Source organism: Rousettus aegyptiacus, unplaced genomic scaffold (genome assembly GCF_014176215.1).
Source record: "Rousettus aegyptiacus isolate mRouAeg1 unplaced genomic scaffold, mRouAeg1.p scaffold_m13_p_17, whole genome shotgun sequence".
In the NCBI taxonomy this organism is placed as follows: Eukaryota; Metazoa; Chordata; class Mammalia; order Chiroptera; family Pteropodidae; genus Rousettus; species Rousettus aegyptiacus.
In genome coordinates this window covers 39,762,115-39,788,240 of record NW_023416292.1, presented here as the reverse complement: position 1 = coordinate 39,788,240, position 26,126 = coordinate 39,762,115, and the positions used below count along the sequence as shown (strand labels likewise).

At 37.4% G+C, this 26,126-nt stretch overlaps 1 protein-coding gene and 1 pseudogene across 3 annotated transcripts; both read right to left on the bottom strand.

Moving 5' to 3' along the window:
• Positions 1-5,726: 5,726 nt before the first annotated feature.
• On the bottom strand, positions 5,727-25,822 carry EXTL2 (exostosin like glycosyltransferase 2). 3 transcript variants are annotated; one of them, XM_016133542.2, is made up of 5 exons: positions 25,684-25,822; positions 23,330-23,406; positions 10,731-11,158; positions 10,013-10,083; positions 5,727-7,739 (listed from the first exon to the last, which is right to left on the bottom strand). In XM_016133542.2, exons 2-5 carry the CDS (start codon positions 23,332-23,334, stop codon positions 7,251-7,253), a joined length of 993 nt encoding a protein of 330 aa, XP_015989028.1. In that variant the 5' UTR covers positions 23,335-23,406; positions 25,684-25,822; the 3' UTR covers positions 5,727-7,250. The 3 variants fall into 3 exon arrangements, with proteins under 3 accessions (XP_015989028.1, XP_036091031.1, XP_036091030.1); XM_036235138.1 differs by lacking the exon at positions 25,684-25,822 and adding an exon at positions 21,681-21,842 and having other exon boundaries at positions 23,330-23,408; XM_036235137.1 differs by lacking the exons at positions 23,330-23,406; positions 25,684-25,822 and adding an exon at positions 16,525-16,601.
• Positions 11,172-16,594, bottom strand: LOC118612921 (annotated as a pseudogene).
• Positions 25,823-26,126: the final 304 nt, after the last annotated feature.

The following is a 26,126-nucleotide window of genomic DNA, read 5'->3' as shown; positions in this document are numbered from 1 at the left end:
GGCTCGGGTCGCTAACTTCTCTCCTGTCTCTTGATTCAACTATTCATAAATTTTACTACTGATGACATGATTACTACTTTGTTTTTGTCTAATGTCTTTCACTTTTTAAAAAGTCTGGCTTCTTTTATTTACATGAAATAAAATTCATCAATTTTAAGAGTATAGTTCTCTGAGTTTTAATAAATGTATCTAGTCACATCACCACCACAACAAACAAGATCTGGAACATTTGTATCGGCCCCAAATTTCCCTCATGTCCTTTTGTCGTCAAACCCCTCCTTCCGCCCGCAGACCTTGGGAACCACTGACATGTTTTCTGTCTCTAACGTTTAGCCTTTTCCGGAATGTGATGTACATGGAATCATATGGCATGTAACCTTTCTGAGTCTTCCTTTTTTCACTTGGCTTACTGTTTTGAGATTCAGTCATGTTGCATGTATCAGTAATCTGTTCCTTTTTATTGCTGAATATCATTCTGGTACATGGATAAACCACAATATGTTTATCCTTTAAGTAACGGATGGAAATTAGAGTTGTTTTTGGCTTTTGATGATGAAGAATAGTTTCGCTACACATTGTATGCAGGTCTTTGTGTGAATATATATTTTCATACCTCTTGGGTAAATACCCAGGAAAAGGATCACTATGTTAAATATATATTATATGTTAAATACATATTTAACTTTATTTAAAAAACTGGCTTTCTTTTTTTAAAAAAGTAATTTTGCACATATTTATTTTATCCTGATTTTAGCCTATTTCTAGTTGTATCCTATATCATTGTTGGAGGGATCTTTTGTGCAAAATATAACTTTAACTCCAAGTATGACAGAAAAACAATGAGAGGCCTCTTCAAAATAAGGTCATGAAATACAATTTTTGGAGGAATGAAGTATTTCATAAAGGAAAGAATATAGTCTTAAATCATCTATGGTCTGTCAGTTTGACTTGCTGTGTACCCTTATTTATTAGGCAAATTACCTAACCTCTCTGGATGCCAGTTACTGAATCCTCAAATGTGAGTGATATAGGTATCTACATTGCTAGGTTGTTACGAAGATGATATGGGATAATGTAAGTGAGTGTTCCCCACGTAATAGGCACTGCTATTAGATTAATTGTTACTGCAATTAGATGAACAATTTATTTTTAGAAATAAAAGGTTACATTCTTAAAAAGAAATGGTGTCATGCTATAGATATTTTAGCATTTATTAAAAATTAATGTTTTTCTTCAGGAGATGCAAATATGTCACCCAGAGACAAATGAGCTTCATTTGGCTCTAGTGTCTACGATGTGTGAATTTTAAAAATACTGTTATTCTTACACTTTACCACGGATTAGTATTTTGCACTTAATTTAAGATCATGACTTTTATGTCACTGAAAATGCCATTGTCACATAAATTATGATGATAATAACAACTATTAACACATGCTATAACTTATGTAATGTGATTTACTTAGCAAGGGTTCATTTTAACTTAATAACTTTTGAAGAAGTGATTTTTTTTCTATAGTTCCACTTAAGATATTCTTATTCAGAAACATAGACAGTAGGTTTTTAACTTAGTTATTTTAAGACTATTTTCATTCTGTTACTGGCAGGTATTTAATCTGCTAAAAATGTTAGTTAATTAGGTTGCACTGACATCTGCTGGTAAAATAGTAAATGCCAGAAAAATTGTGTTATAGATTTCAATAGAGTCAAATATTTTAATTTAGTCTTTAGAACCCAGTATTTGCATTCTGGGTTTTAAAAAATTAGCAGCTGTGCCTGATAATTTCTGTTTCCGAGTTAAATTTGATTCATGCGGTTTGCTAGCTTGCAGCGACTCTCTGATTACCACTAAACAATGACATCATCTTCTTCTTTGTCCTCCCATCATCATCATTACTCCTTTTGGTCCTAAAATAGTACAACAGTAGTGATGCCTATTAAGTTAGCATGCACTTTGAGAAAAGACTCCTAGGGAGATAGGCTTAGGGTATAGGGAAGGTAGTAATCTCCAACAGAGTGAAACTCTAGGGGATTAGTTTTTCTTGTCGAGAAGTATAACACGGCTCCTTTAAAACTTACCAATTCGACACTCTGATTTAAGGTCACAGAATGTTACAACTGGAAAGAAATTCACTAACCCCTCTCTTCTGTAGATGTGGAAAAGGAGACCCGGATACATTTAGGGATAACTCATTACTTAGCTGATTTGAGAAAAATGTTTTCTAATCTTTCCATTCCAGGAATCTTTCCTATGTAAGTTGTCTTTACTAGCTTTTTATTAAGGTTATTGTTTAAGCCAAAAATATTTGAATGCACATAAATAGGATTATTTGAGAATTTATATTTAGCTTAACTCAACCACCTGACTTTCTCTAACTAGAGATGTGTTATTAAAATGCATACTGTATTATGCAACGTTGCTCTATAGTGCTTCAGAAATGTATATTTAATTCATAGGACCTTCCCAGAAACTGAAGCTCCATTGTCTCTTTCTTCAGATATGAAAATAGAAAGAGGCATGTAAAAAGGAAAAGAAAGAGAAAGAGAGGGGAGTAGGGGGAGAGAAAGAAAAAGAGAGAGAGAGAGAGAGAGAGAGAGAGAGAAATAAACTTCACCCAGGGAAATTTCTGGTTCTTCGATCAGATTTGGGGTCACAGAATTAAGCATTGATGTCTTATTGATAATATAAGCACGTTCCACCAGCCCCAACGTTTTGTTCCATTAGGCAGTTATATAGGATGAAACTTTAGCAATGCAATGTGCAGTGTGATAAAATATGTGCTATATACATAAACTGCCAATCAAATATTCCACAATATAACGCCAAGCACATTTTTCCTCTCGACTTCACCACTCTTGAGGTTTTGGGATGCGTAATACTTTGGTGGGGTTGCTGCAGCATCCTCACTGATGCCAGTAGCATGCCCCCAGCTGTACCAACTGGAGAAGTCTCCAGTCATTGCCAATGACACCTGGGGTGGGGGTGGAGGGGGCGCAAAACCAGCCCAAGTTACAAAACACTTTAAATTAAAGCTGCCTCCTTCAGATATACTTTTTTAAACTACTTAAAATATTTTCTAATCAATAATTTAATTCTTTTATTTTTTCGGATAAAAATAATAGTGACATATAAAAGCCTCAAGTCATCTCTAGATAAATAGTTCATTTAAAATATTCCTTTCTGTGCTAGAGCTAATAAAGTGGGGTCCTTAAATTGTTTTCAATACTTGCATATTTATTCTCATTTGTTTCAATGCTCTAAGGCAGCAGTCTCCAACCTGTTTGGCACCAGGGACCGGTGCTCCTATGAGAATCTAATGCCTGATGATCTGGGGTGGAGCTGAGGCGATGATGCTATCGCTGGGGAGCAGCTGCAGATACAGATGACGTTGGCTCACTCCATCCCCATTGCTCACGTCCTGCTGCGTAGCCTGGTTCCTAACAGGCCAGGAACCAGTACTGGTCAGTGACCCAGGGGTTGGGGACTCCTGCTCTAAGGTATAATTTTGACACAGCTACTAATTCACAACTAAGTTTCTTTAACTCTTGGCCAAGCTGCCCTTTCTTTCTCTGTAATGGCTTTCTGAAAATCCTTGTATTTTCTTGATCGTACGAAAGTCCTATACATTATGCCCTTTGAAACCAAAAGCAACTACTGAAATTTTAGGGCAGGTGTGTTCGTCTTCATTCTGCAGATATGGAAACGAAGTGGAGCCAGGGCTCAGTGCATGTTCCAATGCATCAAGTGTTCTTTGCATTTCATCCGCAGTAAGCATGCTTTTGAAAACATTTGAGTTTTATATCGATAGAGCCTTCATGAAAGGAGAAAAGGAGGAAGGAGCAGAGAGGCGGGGGTGGGGAGAGAGAGAGAGAGAGAGAGAGAGAGAGAGAGAGAGAGAGAGAAAGGAAGAAAGGAAGTTGGGAAAAACACAGAAGAATAAAAACTGCTTTATGAAACAGCATAGAGTAAAGGATGATCAGATCTCACCCTGTAAACCCTAGTATCCAGTGAGGTCTGGCACATCAAATTATCCTCCATTCCCTCGCCTTTCTTTCCACTTTCTGTACCTCCTACCCTCCCCACTGCCACCATAACTGCTTGTGGGTGGGCACCTATGAACACACACTCACACTCACTAATCCATTCCTGACCTTGGAGTCAAAGCCCAGGTCTTTCTGAGGGGACCAAGCATGAGCATTTTGCTGTAGCTTCCGAATTTTTTATTCCTGGGACAATTTGTTCCCATACTCAAGCCGGGGAGTAAAGAGTTTCTGGAAGCACTTCAATCTTCCTGATGTTCACACTGCCCTCGAATCTTTTATTTGACAGTTGATTGCCTGTCTTTTCAGCTTTCTTAACACAGTTCTTAACATAGCCCAAGCCCTTCAAAATCCTGCAGCATTAGAGTATTTTGTACATGGAAAAAGAAGTGAAAGGAAAATTTTAAGCACTATGCAATGTTGGAAAGTCTGATGAGAAGCAGGTACCCTCAGATGTGATAATAGTGTAGCTATGGCAATGCTTCTGAAGGCATATAGTAGTATCAAAAACTTTAAAACACGCATGTTACTACATAGATTCAGGTTTTGAACTTCCTGGACTTGATTTTAAAGAAATCATTAAACACATGCTCAAAGATGTCTGTTCAAGGCAAGGACACGTACCTGAATGTTGTTATAACAGTAAGAAGATATCAAACAAAATGGTAAAATGCTTGATCGTATAAATTATGGTTTATCTATCCAAAGATATACAAAATAATTCATGCTATTAAAATATGTGCCTAGAAAAGTCAAGAGGAATAGACATAGAAATGTTTAGCTATTGTTAATGTGGTAGGTGGGTTTTAATTTCTTCTTTACGCTCTTCTGAATTGGCCAAAATTGCTAGAATGAATGAATACACACACACACACACACACACACACACACACACACACACGGTAATGTTTTAAGAAAAAGGCATTTGAAATAAAGAAAATAAAAAGCACTATGGTTCTCTGCCCGCTGTTATGTAGAAACATTGCTCTAAATCTCTCACCTGGCAGGGACAGGGCCCTTTCTAATACCTACGTGATGAGTTGGACAATTAACTGCACTTATTATCAATGACACTCCTCAATAGTTTTTAATTATTGACCATTTAAAATAGGCAAGGCATTGTTCTATATTTATACAAGGTATCTCCTTTATTCCTTAAAACAATTCCATAGGTAGAGATTATTCTCATTTTGGCAGATGAGGAAACTGAGGCTCCAAGAGAGAGGTTAAATAAATATGAGATCTAGGAAGGGTTTGAGCCCAAGTACTCTCCTGGCACACTTAACCCCTACACTACATTGTGTCCCTACCACAGTTTTGAGCCTGAGCATTGTCTCATCTCCGGATCATTTGGAACAATTGCAAAAGGTGTGCGAGGAAAAAGATTTAGTAGAATTCTAGCCACAATGCAAGTCTTTGTAATGTAGACTGTATTTAACTTTGTTTTCATATTTGCTCTATAACATCTGAAAAAACATGATGTAACTAACTTATGTGATGCTTAAGACAAGTTTAAGAACACAAAATGGGAAATAAAATCTGGGACTACTTTCGCACTGGCAAATTTTCCCACAGGAACGTAGCTAATACCTCTGCATTACCCTGAGCAATATACTAAAATATTAAGAAATTCGTAAAATTAGCAACCACAAAAACATGAATCTGATTAATTAACATGAAACATCTGAATGATGAAAGTTTATTTTATTTTATTTATCTGCCAATGGAATCCAAAGGGGCAAAAAATCACTACCGAGGGTGAACAAAGCAGATCATTAACATTATAATTTTTAGTGAGGTTCTGCATTCTACTGGTTTTATCTGACTACATTAAGACACCTACACATGCCAATGTAAAGAAACAACATACACTGAACTAACTACAGAGACCCCGTTGTTGGAACTTGAACCAGGATTATTATTATGTTTTCAGAGCTGTGTGATTCTGAGACTAAACGGTATTATGGAAGGAGGAGGGAGAAGACAAGAAGGTGGAAGACAGAAGACTAAGTATTGCCAGCTACCAGCAGTGAACAAAGATCAAACACAATCGCCGCGTGGGACACGGACACTAATTCACTTAATGGAGAGTAGGAAATACAACAGGTATGCAGACTCCCTATAGAATCCCTCTCCTATTACTCAGTCTCATATTTTTTTTCCCTGTATCTATGTAAATCTATGTAATAGAAATTTCATCAAGATGAATACTGCCTTAGATCTTCTCTGAAAGAGATCGACTTTGTGTATAACACACCCAACCCTTTGGTATCCATGAGATAACCTATGCTCAGACAATGAAGATCTTTTGATACTAAACTAGGGGTTTTAACTTTTGCCAGTTGCTACGAATCGTTCTTTCAGAAGAGTTATTTTATATATATTTCTTAAACAATACACACTTTATGTAAAATATAAGAATTATTGTACAATCTCAAGGTCAGATCCAGTGACAAAATGTACTACCTGAATCTAGTAAAACATTTCTTCCTTGCTGCATATAAGCTGCATTTAGAAACATCAGCTGTACTTTTTGTGTGATCCATGCTGTAAATGTTCACGAAAATCAAGCAAACAGCTAGACATCCTTCAGCTACTAAAATTAACCCTCCCAGTCACAGCAGTCTTATCAACAAAAATAGAAGCGCGGATAGTTGCATCAAAACCATGCTGGGCTGACTCAGTCCTGGCAAGGGCTGGTAGGGGGGAACCACAAGGGAAGCATGATAATCATGAATTTTCCGCTTGTTTTTATGTGGGAGTAAGACTAGTCTCTTCTCGCATGGCTTTTCCCTGCACCAGTCTTTTGCTAAAGAAGCTTCGAATGAAAGTGATCATCCCTTGATGAAAGCTGAGAAATGCTTCTCTGGAAACAGCTTGCCATGGGTCCTTAAGGCAAATGCCGGAAGTTAAAGAAATTGCAGAACAGTCTTAGAATGTAAACAATAACGTCACTGACTGAGGAGTTCTATCCATGGATGAAGACTCTTCACAAGAAGAACTACCTGGATAATGCCAGATTCTTGGTTTTTGAAGTTCATGTGAATTTTAAGTCCTAGGAGTGTTGTATGATTTTTCCTTTGCAGAGACTTCTGGATTGGATAAAAGTTCATGATGTTACTTAAAACAAAACCAACCAACTAACCATGGCATGGAGAAGCTACTCAAATACTAAGCAGTTTTGAGGTTTTAGTTAGTTTGTTTGACTTTCACATTTTACTTTTGTGGTTGGCATATGGAAAACCAAACTGAGAAATCATTATGTTGGAGTACTTCAAGGGCATGCCGCCATAGATACTAACAAGCTTATTGAGACAATAAGACCTCTGCAGAAAGTGCTCAGCTCGATGCCACATTCCAGAATGGCCACTGTTGGTTTCTTTTTCTAAATTGGCCATGTTTATAGGTTTCACAAATATCCCTGAAGGCTTCCCTGTGTGCTTGGCAATGATGAAGTTCATGGCAATATCATCACAGTTCTGCGTTTCATCTATCAAAGTGTGCAAGGCTGCAGGTTGCCTCTGAAAGAGTTCAAGGTATTTGCTGTCGAAGAATGAGGCTCCAATCAGCACCACAGAATACTGGTCACCATCTCCAAACCCTGGTGTCTGCAGTTCAAAACCTCCATAACTGTAGACGCCAGATGAAGTTGAGACATGCTTTCTAGGAACAAATCCTACAATTTGATCAGGAAATTGCTGAACAGAAGGAAAAAGAACAATTAAGTGTGGCATTTCTTTAGAGCAGACATGGTAAAAAAGACAATAATTTAGTACAGAGAAAATGAAATAGGTTATAAACTTTATTTTATTCCTGGTTTCGTCTGACTTCAAGCAACTTCATAAATCTACATCCTGATAAGTTTACAGGTCAAATTCCGTTACAACCCAAATTTCTTAACAAGATTTCTAACCTTATAAATGTCCTCCTAATTCAAACATTATCTGATATTAATAAATTCTAGTTACCAAAGAGTCTAGTTTCTTCAAAGCTTGCTGCAAGAAAGTTGACTGCATGAATACTATTTAGCACAGAAGATATAATGTGATTATTTTGAGAAAACTGTTTTACTCTCTCAGGAGTATATAAAATTAAGGGTCTACATCTATAGTTTTATTGTTTTTCCATGATGTTCAATATTCTTGAAAGTCACTGTTGCTTTTAAACAGTGTTATATTTTTTATCCCTTTTCTTTTTGGGCATTTTTTTCTTAAAATATGAATATATATATATATATATATATAAATATAGTAAGATGTGTCAGGATTTTTAGAGAAAGGATAGTAGTAAAACAATATTATGGTGAAAGTGACTAAAAAAGTCAGCAAACAAAAGAAAACCAATGAAACATGTGAAATAGGTAAATGGTTTAGTTTAATCTCATGAATAACTTGAGTTTCCCTCATTTACTGAACAGTCACTAAACTAGGGACACACACACACACACACACACACACACACACACACACACACACGGTGAGAGAGAGAGAGAGAGAGAGAGAGAGAGAGACCGACCGACCAGACAAGGTTAGATCCCATTTCAAAGAATTCAGTCTAGAGAGGATACGGTCTAATTTGTGAAGAAGGCTTTGAAAAGGTTTAGGTGCAGTTGGGTAAATCTCATGGGAGCGCTGAGGACAGAAGGACAACTGTGCTGCTGGAAGGCAATGGGGAAGGTGAAGGAGGGGTGGGGGACACAGGCTGGGAGGCTTCAGAGAAAATGTACCATTTGCATAATTTAGGAGGGTGAAAGAAATGTCAGAGATGACTAGAGAAGGAAAAGGGAAAGAATTAAAAGTGGAGGTGCTGGGTGAGTGGGAAGGCACAGATAGCTGTCTGATTTTGCTTGCCTCTACACCCCGAATCATCATTGTATGCAGGGCCGCACATCACACAAATATGACTTTAGGAGTCAGATTATTTTGGGCAATGGATTGCAATTGTTCTTGATATTTTTATGTATAAAACCTAAAATCATATTTGTCCAACTTTAATTACAGTTTATTTGCATTGTTCTAGTTAACCAATCTTTGTATTTCCCCCAACCCATGACATTTTAGGAACATTTATGTTTTTATCTGAAATATAAATTTCACTGCTGGAGTATTACATTAGAACTTTTTGCCTAAAAACCTTTTATTTACAGGTTTGAAAAAACTGCTGAAAAAAACTGCTGATATGGAAAAAAAAAATCTGTTGATCAGTTCACTAGGCATGAAGTTAGAAACTGAAGTTTAGAGAATGCTGATATCTGCAGAGTCCTGTGACCACTTATCCTTAATGTCTAATGCTGTTCTACCCCCAGGTAGCTAATTAAGTGCAATTAGACCATTTATTGGGTAGCACAGTGTTTAAATATTGGACAGTGTTTCAGAGTACATTTGTATGCAGTTCTGGTTTCAGGTAATTATAGTGCAACTTGTAAAAGCTAGCTACTACTAACACATATTCAATAGGAAAGAGACGTTTTATAGACTAGTGAGCATTCTGTGCCTATTTATCCCAGCTAGGATTGGGGGGGGTGGAATCCCCCAAAACCCTGCCATCACAACGGTGCATATAGAATTACTATTACTATTAATTTCCAGACAATGGCCTCAGAATCAGGATTAAATTTTGTGGTGGTAATAAATGCTTTGTTTTAATGGAAGTTATATACAATATTAATACAAAAATACACTTCTGGCTTGGGGAAAATATCTCTGCATTTCCTCCCCGTTCTTCGGAAGGTAGTTCTGGCTCTTCCCAGTATACCAAATACAAAGCAAATGTGGATAAAAGATAGCATAACTTTGAGGTTGGCAAAATTGCCACAGGTAATGTTGAATTACAGCATAATAAATTATCTACCTTTTAGATAAATATTGACTACATTAGTTTTGGGTGACTCTCACTTTGAACCATGCTGCCCTGGTTAAACACTAGATAGGACTTCATACTGATGATTTCATAAAGGGTATAGCAACCTTACCTGCCAAACTGAGAAAGCAAAAAGAAGGTCTTGGGCACTAATTAGCGTGTCATCGTCTACCATTAACACCGCTGAAAGGAAGGAAAAAAATTTAAATCGAACAGTTTGGAAAGGAAAACAAAACTAGTTAAGATACAATGGTGTTGATATAGATCATTCAAATAAGGTGGAGTCTACGAAAATTAGTAAATAAGAGATGTATTCTTTGAGAGATTTGTCTAGCACAAAAAGTTTTTATTTGAATTGTAATTGGTTTTATAACTGCCTGAGGGGAGAAATTATCATGTAGTTATCATCCATTATCCTAGAAACTAATGAATGTATAAATAAACAAAACCTTAGTTCTTTAAAGCAAATTACAACCTTGTGAAATTGCTACGAATAGGACAAAAAAAGAGGTGACAAGAAATACATTAAGCATAAGTTAAATGGCATTTCACTACCTTCTGTGATGCAATAATATGTAATTATAGCATATCTTTTTCACAATATTAAGCTCTTTGTCATTGTATTAAGATGTATATGCCTTCCTGCTCAGGAAACTGCTTCTTGACATCTTGGAAATTGCCCCTTAAGTTTTTAAAGTGCTTTCTTACGATTAAATTTCCCTTATTGTCTCCAGACAATTAGGACAAGTAGGAGACCAGAAATCTACCTACCCACCCCCAGCTCTGGTTAGCTGCAGCCCTGCCAGACTAAGAACCTAGCTGCAACTCACCCTTCGTCTCCAGCTCAGGGAAGACCTGAAGCCGATTCCTCATCCTGTTTGTTGTCTGTAGTTTGAAGATCACAGGAACAGGGTGAGGCCCTAGAGAACTCCACAACTCCTCCGGTCCCTTCTCCCCAACATTGTTCCACACCACAATCACCTTGTGCAGATGTGGTATTGCCTGATAATGATTTAAAAGTCTCAGTAATAGATCTGTTCTGTTGTATGTCTGCATTATGAGAGTAAAAGAATCCAGGGTGGACTTGCCCTGGGGTTTTATTTCCCTACGCAACACGAGCATCTTGTCTTCTTTAACGTTAGGAAGTAAAGTGGTCAAAGCCCCAGCTACCAGGAGTAACACGAGGACGACCACCAAAGAGAAGCGGAGTGCTCGAATCCCCATCACTCTGCCAGGCAGTTTGCAGATGTGACAACACCTGGAGTAGAAATGGAAATAAAATATAGAATTTTAGCATTCTTATTAATCGCCATCTTTTAGTTTTGCTTTTTTGTTGAGTGAGGTTAATCTTATTTTAGTCAATCCAATTTTAGTTATCCCTGCCTCTTTGATAAGGTTACTTGGCCTTAGATAATAAGACCAGTGAATAAACCTTCCCTTCTGGGCCTGCTTGTTTTGCAGTTGCAGAAAAAAAGATCTTCTACACACCGAACAGCAAGAATTAAGCAGTGCATTTTAAGGTCTACCCTCATTTTACTCCAAGAAATCTGGAACTGAGATCGTTTTCAAATAGGTCTGTATTTCCCTTAGTAGCATATTCATTTTTAAACAGCCTTATTAAGATATCATTGATATATATAAATAATACATATTTAAGGTGTATGACTTGATGTTTTGATATTTGCATACTGTAGCATACTAACTGCTTACTAACTTTTTGATAGCAAACTTTTTTCTCAAATGAAATCATATGCAGAACTCATATATGAAGCAGATAATAATGGTAGCAGCGGCGGCAAACAATGGCAGTGAGTTTATTATTTATTAGACCTTGTACTATGTGCTTATACGTCATAGTATGTACTTACTCATTCAAAAAATTAAGCAAGTAGTTACTAAGCACTTATTGTGCCAGGTACTGTCTAGGTTCTAGGAACATGGCAATGAATAAGATAGACAAGGTCTCTACTGTTAGCAGCAGAGGAGATAGTACAGATAAATAAACCAAACAAACACGAAGAAAGTTTGGGACGGCTGGTAATGAAAAGAATAAATCAGAGTGACATGATAAGCAAGAGCCAGATTTTGGGGGATCTGGTCAGCCTGAATAAGGAGCATGGAGTTGATTCTAAGATAGGGAGCTATTGGATGGTTTTGATCAGGGGAGCGACAGGATCTAGTTTATCTTTCACTATTATTATTCTCATTTGATAGTTCGGATGCTTACAGAGGTTAAATAACTCTCTCAATATTACTAAGCAGTTTAAGTAACGGAGTTCATTATTATTATGGGCTCCGGAGTGTACTGCCTGGATTCAAGTCCAGGTTGCACTGAATAAAGGCGTCCTCTCTCCCAGTACACAAGGATCACAAGGTACTGTAGTCGGCTATGGGCTCTCCTATTCTTCACTACACCTAAGGGAATTACTGGAGATGGCTACAGAATAGTAGATGAATAACTGATGCATGTGGCCTGGATATTTACTGGTTAAAATATTTTGTCAAATCAAGACTCTCAGTAATATATGTAAGAAAGGTTACATCTCAGAGTTTTCAAAGGCCTAGCACTCTGATTTTCTGGCTTCAACTACGGTTTCGTCATTCTCCTTCTGCCTCCTTCTGGAGCACTGTTGGGCTTTGATTGTTGCTATTTCTTTATTCTTCTGTTATTTCTACTTCTGATCCCAGACTTTACTCACTCCCCCACAAGCCTCCATAAGTTTTCTAGGTCTGTCCTTTTTTTGTATTTGGCAAATGAGACATTGCATACATCTGTGGATGAAAAAGGGGTTCTATGGAAAGGAACCTAACAGGGTGATCTGATCATAGATTCCTAATCGTGCATATCCTGGTGGTAGTCCTGCTCTAGGCATATAACTTCTTTAGTTGGCAAAGGTTTATCTTTGCCTTTGGCAAGTCCTGTCCACTGTTCTGTGCATCTAGGTTAATACACCTTTAAAATAAGTGTAACCATCCTTAAGAGAGTGCATAATCTTAACTATTCTGTGATCTTCCTTAGGCTCCCTCTGTAATTCAAATGCATTATGGAAGCTGCAAACTACCATTCTCCAAATTCTCCAAAGGGTTTTACTTAGTCTGTTGAGATCTTGCTTCAGGCACATCCTCTGTTTGGCTCAAAATTTTTTTAGAAAGATTCTCTGTAGGTTTGAGTGCCCTTACAGCAACACATCTTAGCATATATCCTAGATCTGTTCCACGACTCTATTCAAAAGTACGAAATCCAGAAATGAGGAAAGAAGTGTTCGAAGAAATTTACTTCTGAAAAGACTAAAAACAAAAGTCAATCGGGGGTTTCTAAACATTTTAAAAACAACTTTAAGAAAAAATAGATCTCTTAGAACCATAAAGAATGAGATATGATTATTCTTAATGACTTTAATGGATTGTAGTTGATCCTACCTTACCATTTTTGATACATTTTCTCTTCTTAGGCTATAAAATAAGCAGATCGTCTCATCTATTTCTTTCTTTTTTTTTATTTGCATCACCTCGATTTAATGACCCAATAAATGACAAAAAAGACAAACAATGAAAACAGCATCATAGAGCACGATGGCTTTGTTTGGCAACCTCTCAATTAAATCCTCAGTTTTTCCATAGTTTTATCTAGAAACCCAGTTGTAGAATCAAACTGTGACTCCATTCTGCTAATAATTTATTCTGACTTTTAACTTCATGGCCTATTTCAAAGGAAGGACATTTTATGGTTACTTTGTTTCTCAGACTCTCAGTGAGTCAGTCTCTTGTTTTCTTCGCAGGCACTATATGCACTGTTAGCGCAGCCATGGTCACCGTGGTCGCCAGGAGGTACTCACTCCTTCACCGGGCCTGCCCGCCTCATTCTGCCAGAGGAGGGAGGAAAAAGGCAGGTGAAGGGGTGGGTAGGGGAGGGTCATTCCAACCCTGACTTCAGGACTAGGGCCCGGAGAAACACCAATTTCTTTTTCCAAAGCGCCACATCGGTCTCATCTATTTCTTAATACAGACAAAGACGATAAAGATGGGAAAAACTTCTACCTGCTAACTCACAGCCGTGGTATGCTAACTGCACAGAGCCACTGTTCTTTGTATAACACTGCCTCATACAGTTTATTTTCCGTTGTCTCCACCTCGTTAGAAAAGTGCACTGTGTGTATATATCTGAGCTCTTGATTTCACACCTTGTGGTTTAAGTTGGGCACTTGCAGCAAGTTGGGCACTTGCAGCAAGGCCCTCACGCCACAGGCAATCCCGAAAAGCTGGTCTAGATCTCTTTGTCTAAAAGATTAGATTCCAAACAACTCTCACTTTGCATTCTAAATGATGTGCAATCAACCTTTTGTTTTTCACTGAGGAGACCTGGCAGTGGTTGGATTAAAGTGACAATCACATTCTCATGATCTTGTTTCATGTGGTGAGGTGTGTTTTTGTAATTGTAGAAACAGTTTCTCTCTCTGTAGTTCAGCAAGGACAAAGAGAGTCAACAGAGACTATGCCTTTAACATCTATCTTCCTTTGGAGTTTATGAGAGTGGGGAATGGAGCATTCCAAGGAGGCTGAGGGCAGACACTCCAAGGTGTGACAGCGTGCTGGGGCACGTGCAAGCAAAGGAAGAGCTTCTTCATAACGACAAGGAAATGGTCAATATCATTCAGCAACTCTCACTTTTCAATGGTCCGTATTTGAAAAGCATCATTAACATTAGTAACCTTTTTGGAGAGCGTTCAAGGATACTCTCTCCTGGACTTTCTCTGTAGCCTGTTTTGTCAGAAGAGCAATTTTGTTTCCCCTTTTATCATGGTCTCACTCTAAGATATGAATAAAGTGAATTATTTTTGAGCTAACTTCAGCTTTACCATGATTATTTTTCAAGAACAATAATGTAAGATTTTAGAATACAATGTTTTTGTAGATGCATTCTCTAACTAAAACAACACACACTGTTAATGTCGTCAACCGAAGACAAACCATTATAAATTAATAATCTTGGTTCAAAGGCTTTGGAAATCCCTCTAATACTGAATCAAAAGCAGGTCTCATAAAACACATTCAGCTCTGCATAAAAATGGCTAGTTATAAGCACTCAGAATAAAGAATCACCTGACAATTGCATTAAAGAACGCACTGGTTAAGATCTTAATGTAGTTCACTTTCTATAGCCGAATAGGAATAGCACATTGTAGAACGTACACAGAAGTGTTTCTTGTCTCTAAAGTCTGATAACGTACCATCTGGCAGTTTTAGTCTAGTAAAAGTAATGTAGATTCATTACTATAGCCTACTATAAATATTGTCAAAGATACTTATGAGTGATTCACTTCTATGTGTACTTTTAAATGGGAGTTCATCTCCATTCTCATTCTAGAAATTTGCTCTTTCAGATAGCTTCTAATGTTTTCCCCAAGCATGTTTTGGGAGATATGAATGATTTATATCTTTAGAAAGACAATGTAAATATTTCATGTAAAATTTATTAAATAATGCAGCCCAATAAATGCAAATTTTTTTTGTCTGCATAGAAAAGCAAGAAGGGCGGCGAATCTGTGCTTCCGGAGCTGCAGAAGTCTGGGACTCCGTCGTGGGCCCGCTGGAAGCCGCGTCCGAAGAGTCTGGACAGTAATGACTTCAATATACAGCTTTCTTTTGTTCTGTTTCTAGACAAGAATCTATCATTTAATTCACAGCTTTGAGCTGTGAACAAGGAATGTGAGAAAAAACAAATCCGGATAAACTACGTCTTATTAGAAGGAATCAGTAAGTAAACGCAGGTACCTCCCAGTTCTCTTTTCCTTAATTCCAAAAACTCCCTCTTGTTTGTTTGTTTTTCCCTCTTATTTATTTTAAAAATTACGTCTCTCTCTATTTCCTGGCACCCAGCCTCATTCCAAAGAGGGTCTGACAGCTCCTACTCTATTCCTTTCCTGCCCTTCTCCCATCCATGACTACAGTAGATTAAATATGACTTTTGTCAGTAAAATAAAACAAAAAAATTCTTCCTCTTCTCCTAATCATCTGAATAATTAAAGATCCCCTAAATGAGATTTTTTTTGCACATGTTAACTTATTAGTTATTCATAGGTAGAAAGAACACCTTTTTAGTTGTTTTGATATTGGTATTCTACCATCTTCTACACCAGGGATTTCAACAGAGAATGAATTTTCTTTCCAGGGGACATTTGGTAAAGTCTGCAGACATTTTTGATGGTTATGACTGGGGAGAGATGCTAATGCTAGCTAGTGGATAGATGTCAGGGTTGCTGCTAAACATGCTGCAATGGACAGAACAGCCCCCCTCCACCCCCACAGCAAAGAATTATCCAGTCTAACATGCTAATCATGCTGAGGTTGAGAAACCCTGCTCTATACTTTGCTTAACAAGACACACTTAAACATGATGGAGAAAGGACTGCTAGCCAGGTGGCCTCTGAAAACCCCACTGCTATTTATGACACCATGTCTCCAAAACTGCCTCAATATTTATATGCCTTTATTATATAAGCACATAAACTCAGCTGAAAGCGAGCTCTGAGCCCTCCTAAGCCAACTTCCTTGTTTCACAGATAAAGAACTAAAGGTCCAGGCATAAGAAACTTGCTTAAACTTATGTAGCTGCATATAACTAACCATCAGCAGAGGCAGGGAAAGAATTCAGATCTCCTGAAAGCACAGTCCATGACTCTTTCCATTGTGTTATGGTAAATTCTGCAAGGACATGTCAAAAAATTAGCACACAGGACTGTCATTAAGGTACCTATAAGATAATACAAATATTCATGCTTGGAATGTTGATTTTTTTTTTTACAACCCTATTCAGATTATTTCACATACCATAAATTTCACTCATTTAAAGTATACAGTTCAGTGCCTTTTAGCATATTCACGAAATTGTGCAACCATCACCATAATCTAATTTTACATTTTTAATACTCCCAAAAGAAACTTCTCACTCATTAATTAGCAGTCACTTCCCATTCTCATCTCCCCCCAGCTCCAGCTGAGCACCAAGCGAACACTAATCCACCGTCTATCTCTATAGATTTGCTTATTCTGGACATTTCATATAAATGGAATCATACAATCTGTGGCCTTTGTGTTTGTTTTTTTTTTTTCACTTAGCATCATGCTTTCAAGGTTTGTACACAATGTAATATATATCAGTACCTCTTTCTTTTTATTGCCATATAACCTTCCACTGTTTATTATTCACTGGTTGCTGGACATTTGGGTTGTTTCCATATTTTGCTATTATGAATAATACTGCTATGAACATTCATATATAATTTTTTAAGTGAACATGTCTTCATTTCTCTTGGGTGTACCTAGGACTGTAATAGCTGGGTCGTTGTCAGAAATTTTAAGTATCTGAGAATTAAAATAGTTTATGAAAGTATTATTTGACACTTTTAGACTTCTTAAATATGTACGTAAGACAGAGTAAGAAAGTAAATAATATATAGTCTATGATGCAACAGTTATAAATTCCCTATTGTCTGCATCTCTTTAAATGGACCAGGCAATCTAAACTTTCAAAGCTCCCTAGAAGTAACACTGTCTAATAAAGAATCATTTCTTGCCTAACTCCTTCAAGCTTGAAGACAAAAGCTAAAAACAACTATGCCAGCGCATAGTATGAACAAAGATTAGTTAAGTCTTCTGACTCATAAGGTAGAAATGGAATAAGCAGCTTGATGATATACATTGAGATGCAGTTATTTTCATTTTGATGCTATAGGATGGTAGAAGAACAACAATTATTCTGCCATTTCACTATAAGATTTGCCTCATATTGTAGACTGTTTTCTCCTCTGGCTCATCCTTCAAAATATGCACTTGCCTAAAAATTTATGATTATAGAATTTAGATGCTCAGCAAATTTAGATGCCAAGAGATAAAAACATTCCGAGGCGGAACACAGAGGCCTGTTCTGAGCCTGGGTTTTCCTTCCATGAACGTGCAGGAAGAGGCAGGAGACAGAGCTATTCCACTGATGAGCAGTTTCTGGCCAGGTTTATGACATGTAGATGACAGACAGTGTTCAGAGGCAAAGGAACATGCGGTGCCAAATTCCAGAAGGACTCTCCTCTTACAGTCCCTACAGCTAGCGTGCTGATCCATGACTTTATGTGCTGGTGTGTGCTATGTTCTCTACATACAAAGTCCTTCCCTCTCTCCACCTGAGAAACTCCTACTCCCCGCCCCTCAAGTCCCTTTCAAACATCTTTACTCCGTGAACGTTTCTCACCACTCACCATCCTTAGTGCCTCTGGGAACTCAGAACACAGTGCTTCCAGATCTTGTTTCCAGGTATTACAACTACTGACTGTGTCTCCGGCTCCTCTTTGAGTCCAACTGTATCTTGAGGGCACTTTTTATTAGTCACTGTAATCCAGATCAGTGCTTGGCCCATTTTTTGAGTAAGTGCTCATAACTCTTTGCGGTTGAATGGAGTGAAGGAATCTATGTTTAAATTGTCTTAAATTTCACAATGGAGAAGACATGCTTGAAACTTTAACAGAATAAACTCAAATTAAATGCAAATTAAGACCCACTTAAGCACCCAACAAACCTTTCCCTCCATAAAAGGCCTGGATTATCTGTACCAGGTGACAACGAGAGTAAATCATGAAACATAATCTCAAGCACAGGCCACAAAAGCCACCTTTCCACTCTTAGTTCTTGGGACAAACTTCTTGATAAATAAAGGATGTTCTAGAATTCTGATTTTTTTTTTTTCACATCTTTTCAAAGATATTCTGTATTAAAATATCTTTGAATAGCCCCGTTTCTATGGAAGTAATGCAGGGAAGAGGTACAAGAACTAAAATGTTAAATCGAGCTATATTCAGAGACTGCAATATGCTGATCGGCTCCACAACCAGGCCAGGAGGAAATAGGAACAAAGGACGATTTCTGCTGGGATTGCTAACAAAACGTTCGCCCATACTGCGAAGGGAAAACAGGAAAATGGGCTTTAAGTCGCACCCTCCACAAAATAAAATATTGATTCCCTACAGCTAAAACCATGCAGAACCTATGGATCAAAGGCTGGGAACTGCCAGCAGGCCTGTCACGCTACATATCGTTAGCTTTTCACCCTACGTCCTCTTATTCTTTCATACTGTATGTCCATACCATCAAACGAAAATGGGTAAACAAAATCTTTAAACTGTAATTTATAGAAATTATGAATGATATATAATCCGAATTCCCTGAACACTCAGAGTCCCTTTCACTGTCGTCTTCTCTCTCTCCACTGTGCCCATCCCCCGACACGCCCCGTGTGTCCTTCTCATTCTCTCTCAGGGTCTCTCTCTCTCTGCCTCTGTCTAGGGAGCATTACCCCTTCTCCAATAAACTTTCCTTTTGACTCTAACTCTGGCGTGTGTTTGTGTTTGAATTCTTTATTGTGCTCAGCCAAGAACTAACACACTCTCTCTCTCTTTCTCTTTCTTTCTCTCTCTCTCTCTCTCTCTCTCTTGGTGTAGGGCTCAAGCTCTCACCCGACCTTAACTCAGGGAATTGGCCTTGTCCTGCATCAGAAGAAGCTCTTGGAGAATAAGCTGATTTGCCTTGGAGGAAAATCATCACCTATTAGACAATATCATCCTTCTGAATTTCTGTAAATTTTTAGGAGGCAAAAATAACCAGAAGTTATATTCTTAATCTGGCAGCATACATGATTTAAACAGACAATAAAGTCTTAACTTGGAAAATAAAAATTTAACTTGGGTTCAGAAACTGAGAAAAACCTATAGACTTCAGGATGATTGGCAGAAAAAGAAAATTAAGTCAGAACACTGCCCAAGTCAGTTTGCTACTGCCCTCTTCCATTACAATTTTAAGCAGCATGTACAAGAATTCATTTCATTGTAAAACACAGAATGCCAGAAATAGTACGTGAAATGTCACTTCTCCTCGAGTCTTTTCCAGGTACTAGAAAGTATCTTTGCCAAAAGCGGTAAGGGGTATGAGAACTAAATGTTAAATCATGCTGTATTCAGAGCCTGCAAGGAGCTGCTGCCAGACCACTGGAAATCACAGAACAAAGGAAGATTCCTGCTGGGATTACTAACAAAAGATTTACCCATGCTGTGAAGGGGAAACAGAGCCTTTAAGTCATATCCTATACATAATAAACACAGCTATTCATTCCCTAGGCCAAAACCATGGGGAACCTATGGAACAAAGGCTGGGGACTGCCAGTAGGCTTTCTCGCTACATACCAACACCTTTCAAGCTGTATACCCATACTATAAAGCGAAAATAGTCTTTAAACAGTTAATTCGTAGAAACTAAGAATGATATAGAAACTGAATTCCTCAAAAACTTGGGGTCAGTCTGTCTTGTCCTTTTTTTCTCTCGGTCTTTTCTCTCTGTCCCTCTCTGCTCTATCACTTTTAGTCTCTGAGAGGTGACTACGTTCTGTCTGTGAAGTGTTAGCCCTTCTCTAACAAACTTTCCTTTTGACCCTAACTCTGGCACGTGCTTGAATTCTTCCCTGTGCTCAGTCAAGAACCCTCCCTCTCTAGGAGCAGGATTTGAATTTCCATTGGGGGTGGGAGGAGAGGGGGTTGGATTTGCCCTGTCCTGCATCGTTGGAATGTTTTTGCCTTTGCCTTTTCCCACATTCAGGAAATTCATTCTCTTTATTTTAGAAGTGTCATCCAGCTTTTCTCGTTTTCTACCAATGCTATCCTCTCCTTCCTAAATGATTTCCCCTCACTTTTCCTCCTATCTCTTCTTATAGTCTTCTTAACCTCCATTATTTTTTTCACAAGTTTAAATATGTCAAAATAAGTGAAATTATTTTGTTAACCATAAATATTATTTAGAAATAGGAAAGGCAAGAATAAGAATAGATTTGTAATAATAATGATAGGCCCACCTAGTGTCACAGATTCATCTTGTGATCTTGCTGTGTTTATGACCAATTGTACAGTGATATGAATGAATCATTTAGATGACTACAGTTTGGATCAACTGTGTCAAAGATTGGTTATTAGCGTTAAAGTGATTTGTCTTTTCCACAGATAGTATGCGTAGGTTTGAATTATGCTGGATAAAAATTCCTTTCAGCCTTTCATTTTTCTCCTGGAATTGCCAATTAATTGTAGCTATTATGATTATTGATAGCCAATTTAAATCCTGTCATTTTAAAGGCTTAGTCTTTGCTCTTACTGCATTTTGAGACTATATATAGCTCTGAAACAGAACTGTTAAAATATACTGATAAATAGCTACATTTACTACAATATTAAATTGAATAGATAGAGGCTGCTGCAACCAGTCATTTCTTACTGCAAACTGCAAGGAAGAATTTCTGTACTGGTTACATTAAAGATCAAATATTCCTCTGGCAGCCAGACTGAATGAGCCACGCCTTTACTGGTAAATCAGGTCAGAGTGAGCAACAGGGCAGCATTTAAAACAGGGATGACATACACTAAGCATCTTCACTTCTCTCCCCAGTTTCACCCCGTTATCCATAGCAAAGGCTGCCCATTAGTCCTGGCATTTTTTAATTCTTCCTAAAGCCTATGTAAAACATATTCCTTCTCAATATTTCCTGAGGCAGCTACTCCCAATTAACTAGATTTGCTTTATTATCATTGACTTAAGAGGGAATAACATAAATATTATGTATAAAGTTGTTTTAAAGCACTGCCTCCTGAGTCCAGCCATTTGCTATTGACGCAGTGAGGTCATCTCTACCCTCAAAGTGCACAAGTCTGAATTATGCTAGATCAAACTTCCTTCCAGCCTGACATCTTTCTCCTCACCAGTTAATTGTAGCTATTATGATGATAATGATGATGATGACGTTTTGACATGACCAATCTCATGAACATATATCAGGGTAGGAGTAGGAATGGCCTTATTCCTTAGAGGAACATCCACGACTTATAATGATCCAAGGAGTCAATGTATCCTAAGAAGAAAGCCTAGAAATAGAAAATCATTTTTAGCTCAGTACAGTACCATGCAAAATTAGTTTCAGAAATGAGTCAACAAGAAACTGAGTACATTTGCAAATATATTACTTTTACTGTTCCAGGATACTGGTGCTTTTCATTTGAATTTCTCTCTCTTTTAGTCACAAGAAAATTGAGGGAAGGAGAGATTGTCAGGTAAAAGATCCCTGGAATATTCTTTGGAAACCTTTCCCAGTATTTATCAGTACACAATACTGATTTTCAGTAATAGATTCACATTTGTAAGTCTTGTATTACTTCTGTAATAGAAACGGACTTTATACATATGAATTATGATTTCTAAATAGTTTTAGATATCAAACCTAACATGGAAGCAATCCCAAATCATATGAGCTTTCTAACTTTATTAAAGGAAGGTCGAAATATGGTCATGGTATACAACTATCAGTCAACATTTATTGGTGCTTACCATGTGCCCAGAACTGTCAGGCGCTAGGGACGATGATGAGCAAGCCTACCCAGTTCCTGCCCTCAACAGAGCTTAACGATAGTAATGAAAGTTGTCTGACCTTTCCCCCCCTTTATGTTACATAATATCTCAAACTAGAAATGTTTCAAATCTTTAGAAAGAAAGCAATTAAAATATATCCACCCCATTTTGTAGAAAGGATAGCTGACATTGAGAATATGAAATGAAATTTTTTCCTGAGCCACAGAGTGTTGGGTCAGTACAAACTCCCAGCTCTCACACTTGAGCTACTTTGTATTTTCAGTGTCTTTGCACAGTTTCTATCTTCGGCTTTGTTCTAGTCTACAAAAATATTTCAATTTCGTAGGTACTGACTTTATAATCTGGACTACTATTTCAATGGACAAGACCTAAAAGAGACCTAACAGCATTTTCTAACAGACTCAGGTTCAAGTAAGAACTTCTATTTCTAAGGTAATAAAGATACCTCTATAGGAAATGATTTTTCTCTGATAAAAATACTGGTACTTTATCCATGTTCATAGTAGCATTATTCTCAATAACCGAAAAGTAGAAGCAACCCAAATGCCCATCAACAGAAAATTGGATAAACAAAATGTGGTATATACATGCAATGGAGTATTCAGATTTTAAAAGGAAGGAAATTTTGATACATGTTACAACATGGATGAACCTTGATGATACTATGCTAAGTGAAATAAGCCAGTCACAAAAAGACAAATACTATATGATTCCACTTATATGAGGTATCTAGAGTAGTAAATATTATAGAACCAGAAAGTAGAATGGTGGTTGCCAGGGGCTGGAGGGAGGGGGAAATGGAGAGTTGTTCAATGCATTTAAAACATCTTCTGTTTTGCAAGATGAAAACGTTCTTGAGATTGGTTGCTCAACAGTGTAAATATACTTAACACTACTGAACAGTACATTTAAAAATGGTTAAGATGGCAAATATGTATATTATCAAAACTTGAAAAGAGCAAAAAACAAAAATACTGGTACTTACCTCATTATGATAGTTTTACTTTTAAAAAAATTTTTCCTTATGGCTTCAGTACTTGATAGGAATAGGCTCTCTTGACTCTGTTAAGGGAAATCAAATTATTTTCTGTGACATTTTTGTCAATCAGCAGGAAATTTTTAAAAATGCTTTAATGCCATTGTCTATAGGATTCGAATTGTTTTTAGAAATTAAAATTTGCTATTCTGTGTTCTAAAAAATTACATTTAGGCAATGAGGTAGATAACGTCTTCCTATAGGCTGGTGCTGAAATTGCTACATTTTTGTTTTCACCTTTTCCTTAAGTATCCAGAAGCAGAATAAGCTCAAATCCCTACTATCTAATGTGTTCACACATATGAAACCAAAACATATATGCCATATATGCTAAATCTCTGAACACATTAACAATTTGCACTTGTATTCAAATTCTATTTGATTCAATATTCAAATTGATTATTAAGTATCTATAGTGTTATCTACCATCACAACTCCTTTTTTCACTAACGGCTCATAGGGCATTCAATTTGAAGCATCTACAAGAGCCAAGGGGACTAAAATAGGGTCCAAATAAATGCCAGGATTGCTTACTGACGAATAACAGATGGCATCCTTCCTATTCCTTACTGACATTGCCTGAAACGAACTTAAACCCTGGCTGGAGATGAGCTTCTGCCCCTTAATTCTCTCTGCTTTCATTTCTCACAGTCCTCAATCACATATCTGAGAAACTATCCTCCCCCAAACCCCCCCCCCATATAGTTTGCATAGTCAACCTAAAGGAATTTATTAGTAGAAGATGATCTAAACAAATATTAAACAGTTCAGAGTTGATGTCCATTTATTAGTTTTAAAATGTTCATTACTATATCTATTTTTTAATCTTATAAACCCATTTAATCTCGTAATATATAAAGGATTTAAGAATCTGATCAGTCTTTCAAGATATAGTATCTGATATGACAACCTGAATAGAGCTGAAGAATAATTTTTATTTTCCAAAATCATGTTCTTTCATGATACAAGTTTTTGAAAGGGCAAAGGATGACTTACATATCGAAGACTTATTGTGTGATAGACATCCCTCCTCTCTACACCAAGGGCATATCTTGGGAACATCTTAAACATCACACAGTTCTAAAATCCTGAATGGATTTGCTTGTCACTAACCCTCTCTTTTCCCATCAGCTTCTTCTTCCCATAAAATTTCTTCATGGAAAGAACTTTGTCTTATCTGGCTTTGTAACCCACTTCCTTCTGCCCCCTCCCCCAAAACCACTTCCTTCCGCACCCCCATCCCATGCCCAGCATTGAGCCTATCATATAGTAGACACTCATTAAATGACTGTTGAATGAATGAAAGTAACTGTGATATGACAGCATATATTGGTTAACCAATATGGGACAAATATTTCAAGATGACAAAAGAAGTGAGACACGGTCAAACATCTTCCACTCATAGAACTTTTCCTGATTTAAATAGAGTCCAGTTTATATTTCCAATGAAATGCCTTCAATATTGAAGTTGGTAATTATGCCGTTCAGGACTGAAACATGTGACGTGGCACTGCCACTCTGTGAAAGGAGAAGGCCCTCACAGGAATATCTATGTTATGTCTTGGGGGTGGGAAGTGGGGGCGTTTGGGAGTCCCAGGAAACCAATATAACCGAAATTAAACTTTAATTTCTCCAACTTATTTTAAAACTATTTGAAAAAGGGTTTCTCCATAACCAACTGAGCAATTTCTCATTTATAGCGATATAGGATAAAATGAACAATTTATTTTCAAAGGCAAAATACAGAAATATAGGCTTAAGTTGCAGCTGACCTTGAGTTAAGAGAACACTGAAAATCAGTAGCTGAGATTTCTATGTATCTTCTCCCCCATAAATTATACTATATTGAAATAAAGCAGGTTTAGATAAAAATACCAATTGCTATGGAAATATTTACCCATCTTTATCCTAGTTTGCACCCAGTTAATGTTTCCGCATATGTGCAGTAGAGTAAAATTCAAAGTCTATGGCTAATATAAAAGCTTCCTAAGAAACATAAGTAAATGCTACTAATTGAAAATATTTCCATGTTTAGGTTAAAATATAGCGAACTACACACTAAGAAAGGCAAAGACAAAACATTTTTTCCAGAACTTAATTTCTGGAATCCAGTTGTTTTTCCATACCAGTTTTAATTAACACGAACATTTTTTTTAAATGTGGAATAAGTATAGTATATTTTCAAAAATAAAACCATTGAATCACTTCCCCCCCCACGCACAAAGTTCCGAGAGCGAGAGCAAAACATGCATCATCCTCATTGCAAAATTTTTTAACACGAGAGCATATTTCTATTTTTTTACCTCGAGAGCAGAGATCGGCCGATTTATTTGCTTGCAGCTTGGTTATCATAAAATGGAAGGGGCGTATCGTCTGTTCATTTGTTTGTTTGTGTAATTTTCTCAACCCAGAAGCGTGCATCCACCCGGCCTCATTTGTGGCTTGGATAACTGGGAAAAAACGCCGCCCGCAAAGTGAGCGCCCGAAGCACGGGGAATGGTCCCTGGGTGGCCGCCCTCCGCTTTTCGCTGACGCTCTACTTCCTGTTAGACTAGAAGGCAGTTCCCAAGAAGCTCGGTTTTGTAGTTTCTAGCCCTCCTCCAAAAACCAGTCCTGCTTTGCTCCATTTCATCCCCAAGGTAACAACTTTAGTCATTCATGTGATGGGCCTGATCTTCCCAAAATCATTTTCTGGAAAGGCGTCCGAAGAAGTGTCTCAACAACCAAGGGTGACCAAAGGTGACCC

What these genes read in the sequence shown, in the direction of transcription:
- EXTL2 (XM_016133542.2), bottom strand. An exon ending in CCCTGAGCTGGAGACGAAGG is followed by an intron (nt 10,084 to 10,730) that starts GTGAGTTGCAGC and finishes CCTTCCTTTCAG; the next exon opens with CGGTGTTAATGGTAGACGAT. An exon ending in TTGCTTTCTCAGTTTGGCAG is followed by an intron (nt 7,740 to 10,012) that starts GTAAGGTTGCTA and finishes CCTTCTGTTCAG; the next exon opens with CAATTTCCTGATCAAATTGT.